This window comes from Leptonychotes weddellii, chromosome 4 (genome assembly GCF_054177405.1).
Source record: "Leptonychotes weddellii isolate Sample4059 chromosome 4, ASM5417740v2, whole genome shotgun sequence".
NCBI lineage: Eukaryota > Metazoa > Chordata > Mammalia > Carnivora > Phocidae > Leptonychotes > Leptonychotes weddellii.
Window position 1 is genome coordinate 52,800,831 of NC_138372.1, and position 13,092 is coordinate 52,813,922.

The window sequence follows — 13,092 nt, forward strand, 5'->3', positions numbered from 1 at the left end:
TAGTAAGAAAGAATCTGACGCCGTTGTGTGGGCTGGTGCTTCAGGTGCTTTCTAGCCGTTAAGGCGGAATGCCTCTCCTAGGACACAGAACTGTTCTCTAGCGACCTAAAGAGTATGATTTTTGTTCAATCTAGAAAAAGTGAGTATCTGGCCCCTTTCTGCACAGACTCACTTATAATAAAGTCAGGCCTAATTTGTCTATAAAATTGTCCCACACAGTTACTGCTAGGGGGCGACTAAAGTTATTACTTCCAATGAGCAATAACCTTTTCCCAGCAAGAAACAGAAAAATGAAATAAGCGGAGATTGAATGCCCTCAATAAAAAATCCTGCCATTTACAATGTTGATTTTTATACAAAAAGAAATGTTTAACTTCAAATCATACTACAGGCGACAAAAATAGACAATGTCTTTATGAAGACTACAAAGGTACAAATTAGTGCATATACTGCAACCAAAAAAAGAAAGTTAATCCCAATTCAGTTACAAACTGAGTCACAATACAGCATGGAATGCATAGTGATTGAGGAGGGTAAAAAAATATATATATATATATGTACATATATATATGTACATATATATATATATATATATATTGCTTTAAAGCCTAGAATTACTTTTTGTTGCCTATTTGTATCTCCTGAAGAGAAATCTGATATTTCATTTTCTAGAACTATGATCAATAATTGACCATTCTCATTGAATGTACTTTGTGGCTTTGGTGTAGAGGGCCTTGTGTACTCTGCATTGACCTTAGAATCTTAAGGTCTTTTTTATGAAAATGGGGCCTTCTGCTCTCATTTTCTAGGGTTTAAATACTTAGAGTAAATTGGGGATCTGGGTAATAATATACCATTGGAAAGTTTCGCTCAATAGTTTTATTATTTCATTTGGTGTCCTGCTAAAAGCACAGATCACTGCATTTATTATATTATTTCCTTAATATTGAATTTTGCGTTTTCAGGTACACTCTTTCTAAGTAATTATATTGTTTGTAGGTCGTGTCTACATGACAAGAAAACAATTATCTTTAGGGACAACTGAACTAATAAATGTGGGTGTGGGTGTTAGTTTTCAATGTGGAAATTGGTTCTGCCTTGCGAAATATTTCATCAGAATGTCTGTTTCAAATAGGTGTGCTCAGTCCCATTGAAGGGAGCCTCATCAAAGCCTCATGACTGGCTGTCAGTGGGAGACACCTGGTCAGTTGTTACCATGCCTTACCTCAACTTATACCCTCCATATAGACAGATAACTTGGAGGGCGAAAATATTTGGGGCCAAATAATACAGTACAGTTTGGGAACTCTGGCCTCGTGTAGACACGACCATACATAACAGGGTAAGATGAACTAGTCAAGAAAAGGTTATAAGAAGCTTTTCAGAGCATATGTACAATGACTAGTAATTTGAGGCAACAGAGGAGTGAGTGAAAACAAAGCATGAAAAAGAAGACAAAATGCTTTTGGTACCATCATTTATTTACTGGTTTCTCAGATAAATGGTTCCTCTCCTTTGAATGGAGCTACTCCTCCAGCTGGAGCAGGATTTTGGAGAGAGGAAACTAGGACCAGGGGAGGGGGATTAGGATCGGCAGAAGTCTGCAAACCCTGCCTGGCCCAGATCCAGAAAACTAAAAGTAAACTCATGTGTGTTTCCTATTGCCGTGACAACACCTTCCTTTTTCATTAGTTTCCACGCTTCCCCTCTTCGTTTATAATTCCCTCAGTCTGTCTTTCATTTTGCAGAGCAATTTCAATGTATATTCCATAGCTTCTTATTTAATTCCAAGAAATTAGGTTACCTGAGAGTATTGCTTCAAGATACTAGAGCCTGAAAGTTTGTCCCCGTTTTCTCCAAGTAACATTTCTTCCCCCATCTCAATTGCGTGACTGAGCTATTCAGGCTGTATCTTACTTAGAACTTCCAGCTACTCAAAAAGATGAATTCAGGGTACCGAAGCACAGACTTATTATGTAAGACTAGTTTTGACACAGCTGTGCTTTTTTTAACATAACATTCAAAGTCAGACTGCACCGGAGATACCATGTGTTTCTTCCCAGGGAAATTTAGTTGAGGATTTAAACCCGGAAATCAAATAGTTATACTAGAAACTACACGATCTTTGTCCATTCTTCATAAGAGAGAACTGCCCAGAGGCCTGGACGTTGGATAAGCTTAACAGCCCAAGATAACGTTGGTTAAAGATCTTGCCTGGTGTTGACCTTGGAGAGGCAGCTCCAAGTACTGCCGTAGATAAAAGATGTTGTTTTCTCCTGTAGTTTAACTTCGAGGCTCATGCTTCCTGTACAGGGTCCCACTGTGACTGAGGGAATTTAAAACATGAACCCATATGTCCAAGACTGCTCCCCTTCTACAGGAGCTAAGAGAGACTAGACTGGAATAATTTCAAACCTTAAGGAATCATTCAAGTGCTAGATTGAAATGTTCGGTGTCCTTTTCATCTTTGGCATGGTGACAATGAAAAATCACTGGATGAAATAATCAAGGATCCATAACAAATATGATTGGTAGACGAGCACACCATCAGGAGTATAATTGTCTTTCAGTTGAGTTCAGTGAAACTGATGCTAAAAATCATTATTTTGCAAACAATGCCCTCAGAATAGAATAGCTGCCTATTGTTATTGTTCAGTAATACTCAGTTTTTAAAAAGTTTACTAAGTTAACTTGTGTAGATTTTTTTTCCAAAATAAGAAAATTTCTTAAAAGGGCCAAATACTGTCAATTACTACTTTCTTATGAGAGGTGGAAAGTGGAGATTGCCCTAACGGAAACTATTTGATGACGGGACATAAAAATGTTTTAATTTAAATGAAGTTCTGTAGAAGAAAAATTAACTAGCTCTCCGACCCTTGGAATAACCTGAGATGCACCTGTTGAAGGATAGCCACAATGCAGGTATCACCAGAGCGCTCTATAGGTATTTAGGTACATCAGATAAGTAGTCTTAATAGCTCAAATCATAATTCCTTTAGTTTCATTATGAAATTTCTCCAGTTTAAAATGTAATTTTTAAGAAACAAAAAAAGTCAGAAACTTTGGATTCACATACAATTTCTTTGACTGGTTTAATTAAATTAATCAGTAAATTCAATTAGCCAATAGTCAGGTTGATTAATTTTTTTTTTTTTTTTACCAGCTCTTTTTCTGAGTTGCTGTAATTATGTCTATAGACTGAGCAATAAAGGACACTGATTTTTGGCTTTAACATTGTAGTGCCTTCGTTTTAGGGCAGAATTACAAGCTGATATTTGTCTTGTGTATGTGTTTATCTCACAATGTGAAAGAGACCATGAGATTTGGAGCTGGCAAAATTTGATTAAGATCTCACTGTTTGAATTTTTTTTTAACTATTAGACTACCACAAACGAACAACATTTGTCCAAAGTCACTACGATCACAATATATGAGATAGGTTCTATGCCCTTGAGTTAGCAGCAAATGTAAAACAGAATGTATCCTTGCTTTTTGTCTTTTCTGTAGTTTTGGATGGTACTCATTATGTGCATAACTAACACTGTTTACTGTATGCTTCTGTCTGATCAAGTGCATGTTTAAAAGACAGTTACTGTTTGCCCGCTTAAAGTTAAATGTTATAAATTTTAAACATGTTCATGTAATAATCAGTTTGTTGAGCATGTGTTCACACCCTGTCACATGATTATTTCCTCTACTCAGAATGCTGCTTACAAACACAACACAGTTAACCTTGGCATGCTGCCCTATGGAGGTATTTCAGCAATGCATGCAGGCAGAAGCATGACTTTAAACTTGCAGACTAAGTCTAAATTTGATCTACAAGAACTACCTCTTCAGAAAGTAAGTATGGACTGCCTTACATGTGTCAGCATACCAAAGCCAATTAATGTTGTTTGTTCACTTAATGTGTTTAGGCTGTACATACAACCCTGCTTATAGACTCTTCTGAGTCCAAAAAGCACAAGGGCAAATAATGCAGAGCCCGAACTCTTAGCTGCTAAATGAATATTTGGAGCTAGAATGATTCTCAGGTTCCTGCTTAACAGCTTTGCTTTTTGGATTGAGCAGGTACAAGGCTTTTTGAGTTGCTTTAAGGCTCATTTTCTTATTACTCATTTCTTTTTCTTTTATTCTTTGTTTTCCTTTCTTTTGTGTGTGTAGATCTATGAACATGTATTTTTTAAAACATTTTTGGAGATAGCCCTCTCTTCCCTTGCTGATGCATTCTGAGACAGAGCTAGAAATTATTGTTGGATTTCAGTTGATCCCTTTGGAAAAGACCTAGGGACCTAAGTTACAATGGAAATGAAGTGGTTGGCCCTCCTAAATGCTTCTTCAGCCCATCGTCTTTGTGGAAAATATAACACAGAAATAAAACATGAGAAACAAGCTCGTGGCTTAGCTAGCAAATTGTTACTCATCCTAGGCTAATGGAAAAGGAGCATGTTAACAGGGCTTTCAATATAATTGTAGGCTCATTTGAAATGAAATATACTGGAAGAGGAAACATTTCCATTGTCGAAGGAACATTTCTGCTGTTTTATTTAGGCAAAACTGAGAATGAACATTTTACCTGTTTAAATTGATTAATACCTCTGTCTTAGTTACATTTTGATGGAGACTAATGAGTCATTTTCATGCAATATGTCATTATGACTATATTGTTAATATAGTCATTAACCTAGTAAGTTTTATGAAAAAAGCAGTGCAAAGTAGGGATAAGAGAATGACAGTAGCCTCCAAACACTTCTCTCATAGTAAAATTAATGAACATATGGAACTAACTCCCATCCCAGCAAAATGAGGGTCAAAGACCTCAAATCCATGTTTTATTGTTAAATTAGTCTGAATAACAATTCCTAACTCTGGATAGTTTGCTTCATACTGTCAATAGAGGAATAAAATCAAAGAGACATTTATATTCACAGCTTTTTCATCACCCATAGTCGTTTTGGGGAAAAAAAAAAACCTAACTAAATTAAGAACTTTTGAATGTTGAATTTGCACTGAGTAATAGATAAGACAGCACCATTTAAATAGGCCCTTGTCCTAGAGGGCTTGGCAATTGATAGAAATCAAAACCTTAAACTAAGAGGATGGAATTTCAAAATTCAGTGGTCATATTAGCAAGATCTTGATAGGAAGGGAGCTATTGCTTGCACCCCTTGAAATTATATGGAGAGCCCCTTATTTTGCTTAATGTTTAGCCCCATTAAACTCAACCACCTATAGAACAATATGGATATGTTCAGTGTTTGAAAAATGGTAATATACTTGAAATGCTGTTTCCCAATGTCTAAATTGTTCCCCAAAAATCAGTTTGGTACCTCTATGTTGCTATATTAACTTTCTGATTTTGTTTGGGGTACCCTAGGGAATGGATTCATTAACTGTTACTACAGCTCTAAGATAATCTATATCAGAAATATTAGAGAGTTCTAATATTTAGAGACTTTTCAACCTTCCTCAGTTAGATAACAGAGATGACCTAAAGGAATTCTCTTTGGAAGCTACGTTAAATTGAAAACCAAAAATAATTCAAATATTGAAAGACTCCATCTCAAAATGAATTATCATCAATATGTTATTATCCACACCAGAGAGAGCGAGAGAGAGAGACAGAGAGATTGAGAAGAGAAGGCAAGGGGGAGAAAAGAAATACAGACAGGACAATTACTCCATTACCCCTAAAAGACTTTATGACCCCAGATTATCAGTTTAAGGCCTTAAACTTTCAGCTTTCGGCATCTGAGGCAACTTTTCTATCCTGCTGCCAGTGCAGGAACCTTATCAGGTACGGGCACTGGGTGCTTGATGTTTCAAGAATATTCCAGATTCTACTTACTCCCATGGATTCCACTCTAAGTCTCTACCCCTTCCTCCATCTTTGTGCCCAGGCACAGCTCTTCTGCAGAGCTTCTTTAATTTGAAAATTTCTTTGTTTTTTCTGCCAAGTTTTAGAGTCATCTTCTCTTAAAATTTTCCTTTTTTGGCTCCACTGACCATTGCTAACAGGTCTTATGGTTGAGGTTCAGTTTCCCCGAACCTTTCTCACTGGGAGAGGAGAGAGGCAAAAATTATTTTCCTTTGGCTTACAAATGCATAAAAACCTATTACAACATTTTTGTCTTGCTGCTTAAGGTAATAAAAATTAGTATCAGCAATTTAAGATTTTGCAGTCTCTAAATGCTTGTTAGCCATGAGAATTGCATTGAAAATATAGAGTAAGATCAATTTATAAAGAAGAATTTTCAGTAGATCAAACTGTTCATTCTCCCATGGAAATACGAGAGCTCTTTTTATTTATAAAATTTCTAAATGACAATACTAGCCATCTCTACGTAGGTGCTGTGGCAAATAGCTCTGGATGTCCTAAGGAATCTAAATTAACACTACATCAAAAACTTATGATGTACTATATGCTGGCTAACTGAAGATAATAAAAAAATAATAAAAGTAATAAAAAATTAAAAATTAAAAAATATAAATAAACTAACATTTTCACATATATTATCAGTTAAGCACTAGAAATAGAGTTGCAGCTACTCCTCCGGGACCATTCAGGGGCTGACGTCCACACCCTTTCCCCGTACTCTGCTTGGCAAACCTTCCCTCTTGCAATTAAGAGAAAGGAGCTCTTATTCATATTTTCTCTGTCACACAGAGACGACATTTTTGCAGGTTGTGTACCCAGAGGGCACCTTTCTGTGATTCTGACCTCCCCCCACCTCCATTTTGGTAACTGGCAGAAAGGCACTATTTGTGCTAGCTGAGATCCTGACTCAGGGTGTTATTTTGTTTTTCGGTTTGAGCTTCTGTTTAGGTTACCAAATATATCTAGTTATTTTTTCTCAAATGTTTTAAACAAATTTATAATAAACTAATTAAAGGATATAGCTGTTTGTAAATGAAGATTGAAGAATCTGTACTTCTATTTACAAAGTGAATATTTATGTAGATGAAAAGACTCTCCCAGATTTTTCTGTTTTGAATATTTCTAATGTGTTCATATTTATTACATGCCAAGTCAAGTATTGTACATTTTTCATGGATTACAAGCTACATCTAGGCTTCCTATACTATAAACAGTAAATTACATATTCTATGGTAATTTTATGACACCTACTAAGATATTAACAAAATGTTAAGATATACAACAAAATTATTTTAATATTTAATTTCCATTAATGTTTTTATTTATTGATGTTTATTCTAATTTCCTAAAAAATTTAACAGTACTTGTAACCATACATTTAACATATATAAGTCATTATTAAATTATAGAATTATTAGTATTTTCTATTGATCATTTATTTATTCATTCATTTATTCATTAATCATTTATTTGCTGCCTCTCCAAAAAGCATGTAAGGCAACTTTCTATGACTTTATTAATGGTTCCATGTGCTTCTTCAGATGTGTTCTGTTGTAATTGAGCTTAGTTATTGTCTTGAAATTTTATGTTATTAGAGAGAAATATAATACTGTAATATGTCGATTCAAATTGCCATTTTTATTATCCAGATTAATGGTAAAAAAATATTTCAACAGGAGAATAAAGACTAGGATTTCTTAAGAATCTACTGCGTGCCTGGTACCATTAGGTACTTTAAATATGTTTTTTTCACACAACCCTCACAAACCCTCGAAGGAAGTGTTTATCTCCATTGTACGGACCAGGAAACTGAGGCTCATGTGTCACACAAAGGAACCTACCTACATTCTACCGTTTTCTTTCTGCACCTAACATAGTAGTAGGTAGAATTTGATCTGACCCTGCTTGGCACCAAGGTCCCAGCTGTTTTTACCATACAATGAGCCTTCTCAAATATTTATAAAACCTGACATTTTTAGAGAGCATAACTCATAATAGTTGATAAAGCTCTTTCATATACATTATTATCTCACATCATCTTCACAGTAATCCAGAAAAATAGATCTTTGGGATGGAGAAAAGACTACGTAGTAGAATATAGTAACTAATGCAAAACTTATCATGACCCAAATCATTCCCTATGTGCCACAGATATAGGGCTCTCTCAGTTAGCAGAACCTAATAAATGCTCATAGTTACCTCAGGCTCTTTAAGATTCACTTGCTTTTCCTGGGCACTCGGTATTACCAAGAAATATGCTTCATGGCAGTGAAAGGCCAAAGATTGTGAACCCAAGAAAATTACAAGTTAATCGTTCCTGTGTCTGCAGCCCCATAGACAAGTGGGGCTGGGGAAGAAATCGCTGGCCTCTCCTAGCTCCCCCTCTGCAGGTGTGTGGCTGCTAGTATAGTGTGATTTCTTCCCCGCTGGAGAAACTGACACTTCTTTCCTTGTTCCTTTCTTTTTAACTTCTGTCACCATAATATTATACCATAGCACCTACTGCTTATTGGCTTTATTGAAACAGACACTAATATAAATTACAATTTCAGGGTAAGGGAAGTTGAAATTATGGAAATATATGTATTAAAGATCTTTTCACAGAATTTTGCCTGGAAGAAGATGGCCTTGCTATCTGTTTTATTAGTTGATACTCATCCCACTATCTTTTGGATTAGAAAAATTCAGATAGAAATGTGTGCAGTTAAATTATTTTTAAATTTCTAATGTCCTTTCTTACTGCATCTATGCGGATGACTCAGGATCAAATAGTACCAACATTTGATATGCATTTATTCACCCTAGTCTCAAGGGTTACTTACTTAATTCCATTTTTTTTTTTCGGCTGAAAGCAAAACAAGATTTATGCAGCACCTTGGGGCAACTTATGCCTATAGCTTCTATTGATTCTGCTGCATTTATTATTGGCTACCTATCACTCAAGAAAGATTCACTTATCTTTCTAATTATGAAAAAACCCTCAAGCCTGTAAATCCACATAAATCCTCATGGACAATGACTAAAATTACCAAAATAATAATATTAGTACTCATACAGATGCTTCCTCACCATGACAATGAAATGGTGGTTTAAAAAATCATCTGAACGTTACATTACAACCTTCAGATTAAACCCCTTGAAATCATAATGATTTATATTGAAACTTGGCATATATTTGTAATACCTGTTTTTTAAAAAGTATGTGCAGAAAATGAATAATGTAACAATAATTTGCACTAAAAATACTTTGGGGAAGATTATTTTTAAAACATTTTAAAATCTATGGTAATGCCTTTTGTGAACTATATGCCAATTACTAAGCAAAATAGATCCTTGAGTTCTTAAGGCATATATCCCAAGACCTTTGCAGAGTGCCAAATGCTAATACCACTCTCATATAATTTCTCCAGCTAAATGCAGTAAGTCTAATTTGTCAAGCATTCAGTGCACCCATTAATTAGCTAACCAAAGCAAAACTACTAAATCAGCTCAGCTCATTTATTCATATTTGTGAATCCTGTACATACAAACATATTCACATATGGACACGCATAAGTGCATGCATACACACACTCACACATATGCACATATATATCACAGATTTTCATGCACATTTACATCTCAGCAAGATTAGAAATTACTTCTTCCAGTAGACATTTGTGGTCATTCACAGTAGTCAAAAACATAAATGTTAAATCTACAAATGTCCACAGTCATTTCTGGGACTGTATCCCTTCAGCAAAACTTCTCCTAGCATTAGTGTATTTCTTAACAAATATAATTTCTGAGTTTTCACTAAATCATAATGACCATTTTCTCTATTCTTTTTAAAATATTTAAAGACCTACAGAATTTAGAAGCTGAGAAAATGGTGCATTATGGTAATTTTCCATGTCTTTTATATTTAATTTAAGGTTATTTATGCTGAGGAAAAGAAGACTCATTCTTACTTTTTTAAAGTATCTAAAGAAAATATCTAGAATGTGGTACTAGAAATAATTGAATGAATAACTGAACCTCAGTTTGCTTATTATCTCTGCAATAACAAATTTCAACAGTGATAGCTTCATTTTTTTTATATATTTCAGTTGTTCCTTTTAATCTTTTATAGAATTTTAACAACTAAGCAACTGCATTTATATACAACTCAGTAGCACTTTATCAAAAGTATAATTTTTTTGTAAATAGCTATACATCTTTTGGGACAGAATGTGAACAAACTGTATAATTTTCTTTTGGACCGCCTCCCCACACCCAACATTAATAAACTGTTTTCATGGTCTTACTATTTCTCCAAACTTAAGCCCCCAGAGTATCTTACTTAAGAAAAACAAAAATGCCAGAGCATTCTTGAAATGGAGAAAGGAAATTGCTTTCGGGAAATTCTTTTAATTTTGGTGTCTAGTAAAAGTTTTTTTTTTTTCATGTGTCTGCATGTTTATGTTTCCTCTGACTCCTGTAGTGTAGAATCGGTGTGGTTGCTAATTCTAATTTTAAAACGAGAAAGATTGATTCTTAAACTGGGGAAGAGCCTACACCATCATGACATTAGGATTTTGACTAAAGGATTTTTGCATTTTTTGTTTTTTGTTTTTTGTTTTTAACACCAGAAAGAATTCTGCAATTCTTAGTTGCTCTCTGTGACTAGGAGTCCTGTCTGGGCAGCTGAAGCAAGACTAGTGGAGGAAATAGGAAGGAGAGGAGAATGATATGGAGGGGGAAAAAAATAAAAGAATACTTGTGTTACATTCTGGCCTCTTCTCAAAAAAAGATTTTGCACAGGCACCTAACCAGATGAACACATGCATTATCCTACTTCACTGGCAAGTAAATCAAGCCAGAAAGACATGGATATTAATTTAAACCATTAATTTAAGCCAAAACAAACAAACAAAAAAACACTGGTCAGTAGTGCTTACCCTGAAAACTTATATTTTAAGTGCTTAATTTTAATAATTTGACTTGTCATATTTTAATATCTAGAAAAATTGTGTGTGAGCATATACAAACATGTTAATCTGAAAAAGGAAAAGACTAGAAAATTAATGCTTGAAAACAGATAAACAGGCATTAAATAGCTGTTGTTGTTTTTTTCAAGTCGTATGTAGTTTAAATGTGTTACCTACATGTGATTTTTCAAACAAACACAAGTGAATTAATCCCTAACTAACCCAGATGCTTCAATTCAGTACCTTTCTTCTCTTTTTTCACATTTTCTGATAGACTCATGAAAAAGGAATTCTTAGGGCCAAAGCACAAGAAGAAAATTGAGCTATCTCCTTACTTTTCATTATATCCATTAGACCTTAGGAAAACTTCATCTAGTGTCATAATCTTATTTTAAAACAGTTCCAAGCAATCCCTTTAAAAAAAATGCATGCAGTCAGAATGCAGATTGGATGGTTATATAATTGTTTTTTAAAAACCAACTAGGACCGCTCTGTATAACCAGATGACGGCTGCCAAGCAGCCCATCTGTGCCATGTTGTGAAGAGAATGGCCCAGTTCTCCCATCCTGGGGCTGGACAGTTCCTCACACAGAGTAGAGCTGCACATATACCCTCTCACTAGGCTTTATTTATCCATAGGGATACTTGAAAACATACACAGAAAACGGCACAGGAAACACTGGGCATAATTTTTCACCCACATAAGAATTCCCCAGGAAATCAAGGAGTATCTGGATATCCTGTAGGTTAGGGGAGGAGAAAGTATGTATATGATTATACATATATAATCATAAAAAAAAGTTGATCTGCTTCCACAGGAAAAATATACCAGTACTATATCCCTCCACTGGAGGCTGTCTTTCTGATGGTGTGTAATTACTTGCTATTACTCAGATCAGACTATGGAGCCCTCCCTGGTATCTTATATTAATAATAATAATGACAGGGGTATTATTATTTGTTAAAAATAATAAGCAGTAAATCAGCTACAAATATATGAAGAGTTTAAACTTTAAAGCATAAATGATCTATATAAATAAATTTAAAATCAAAAGTCATTTATTTATGCCATGATTCTAATAGTACAATATTTTTGATGTTCCTTTCCTACTTTCCTAAAAGCAATCGGTAGATAATGTCATAGTACCATAAATCTTACACTATGCTAGTATTAACACTATGTTGGATTAGTGCAAGGCATGTTCTACCAGAATCAGGACAGCTTTATAAAATTTGTTTTAGGTTATGGTTTGAAATATTGAAAGTTACATACTATGTAATATATGGTTTCAGTTTATATTCTAAATGGTAAGATCATACTAAAGAAATGAATTAAGCAGGTTTTAAATGTTGTGGTTTTTAACAATTGGTTAATTTTATTCTGACTATTTTTTATTCAGGTACTGTAAATAATCTAAACTTTTCTTTAAAATTCAGTAAATAACTCTAAGATGGTTATTTTAATCGAATTTCTCACTGCTTCCAAAAAGCTGTCAATTTAGAATTCTTACTGAGTAAATAGTGTATAATAATTCTTCCAGTTCAGGATATTTGTTTTTCTGCAATTAAACAAAATTAATTTTATCATAGTCACTAGGGACTCTTTTCAGAAAATTATGATAAACTTCTATTACATCACTAAAGAATGCCATACCATTTTCGCAATAGACCCCGTCCCAGCAAAGCAACATTTTAGACAATGGACAAGAAGATGTATCTCCTAGTGGCCAATGGAATCCTTATCCTCTTGGGAGGCGGGATGTACCTCCGGACACCATTACTAAAAAGGTAACCAATTTCAAATTAATGACACAAACCATGAACCTTGTGCATCCATTGTAATATGTAATCCGTATCTTGTGTCTTAACAACATTTCTAATTTTGTAATAAATTTAGGCTAAATATTATCCCACTATAGGGAGCTTAGTTAACTGTAAGCGCATTGAAAAGGATGAGAAACGAACACTACCAAATGTTAAGAATTGGTAACAAATTTTTATAAACAATATCCTGCCACCTCTCTGAAGATACTCTCACCTTTTACTAGTGCCTGACTCCCACCTTTGAAGTGCAAGTACAGGATTGTGTGTAATGCATACTTCTGACCCTCTTTAGTTTAGCAGTATGGTGCAGCCAATTTGTGTAAAATGAAATTTGGCTAAAAAAGGTTGATTTACCATTTTTAAAGTCATAGCAGTTCATTCATCCTATCATTCATTCGATAAATATTGACTGAGCAACTGTATGTGCTCAGCTATGTTTTG

The 13,092-nt window shown here is 34.5% G+C and overlaps 1 protein-coding gene across 1 annotated transcript in view; it reads left to right on the forward strand.

Moving 5' to 3' along the window:
- Positions 1-13,092, forward strand: part of LRRC7 (leucine rich repeat containing 7) — a 508,503-nt gene that overhangs the window by 414,953 nt on the left and 80,458 nt on the right. The window contains exons 24-25 of the mRNA XM_081818633.1: positions 3,703-3,843; positions 12,496-12,615. Of these exons, the coding sequence (XP_081674759.1) occupies positions 3,703-3,843; positions 12,496-12,615 (261 nt within the window). The remainder of the gene's footprint in view (positions 1-3,702; positions 3,844-12,495; positions 12,616-13,092) is intronic.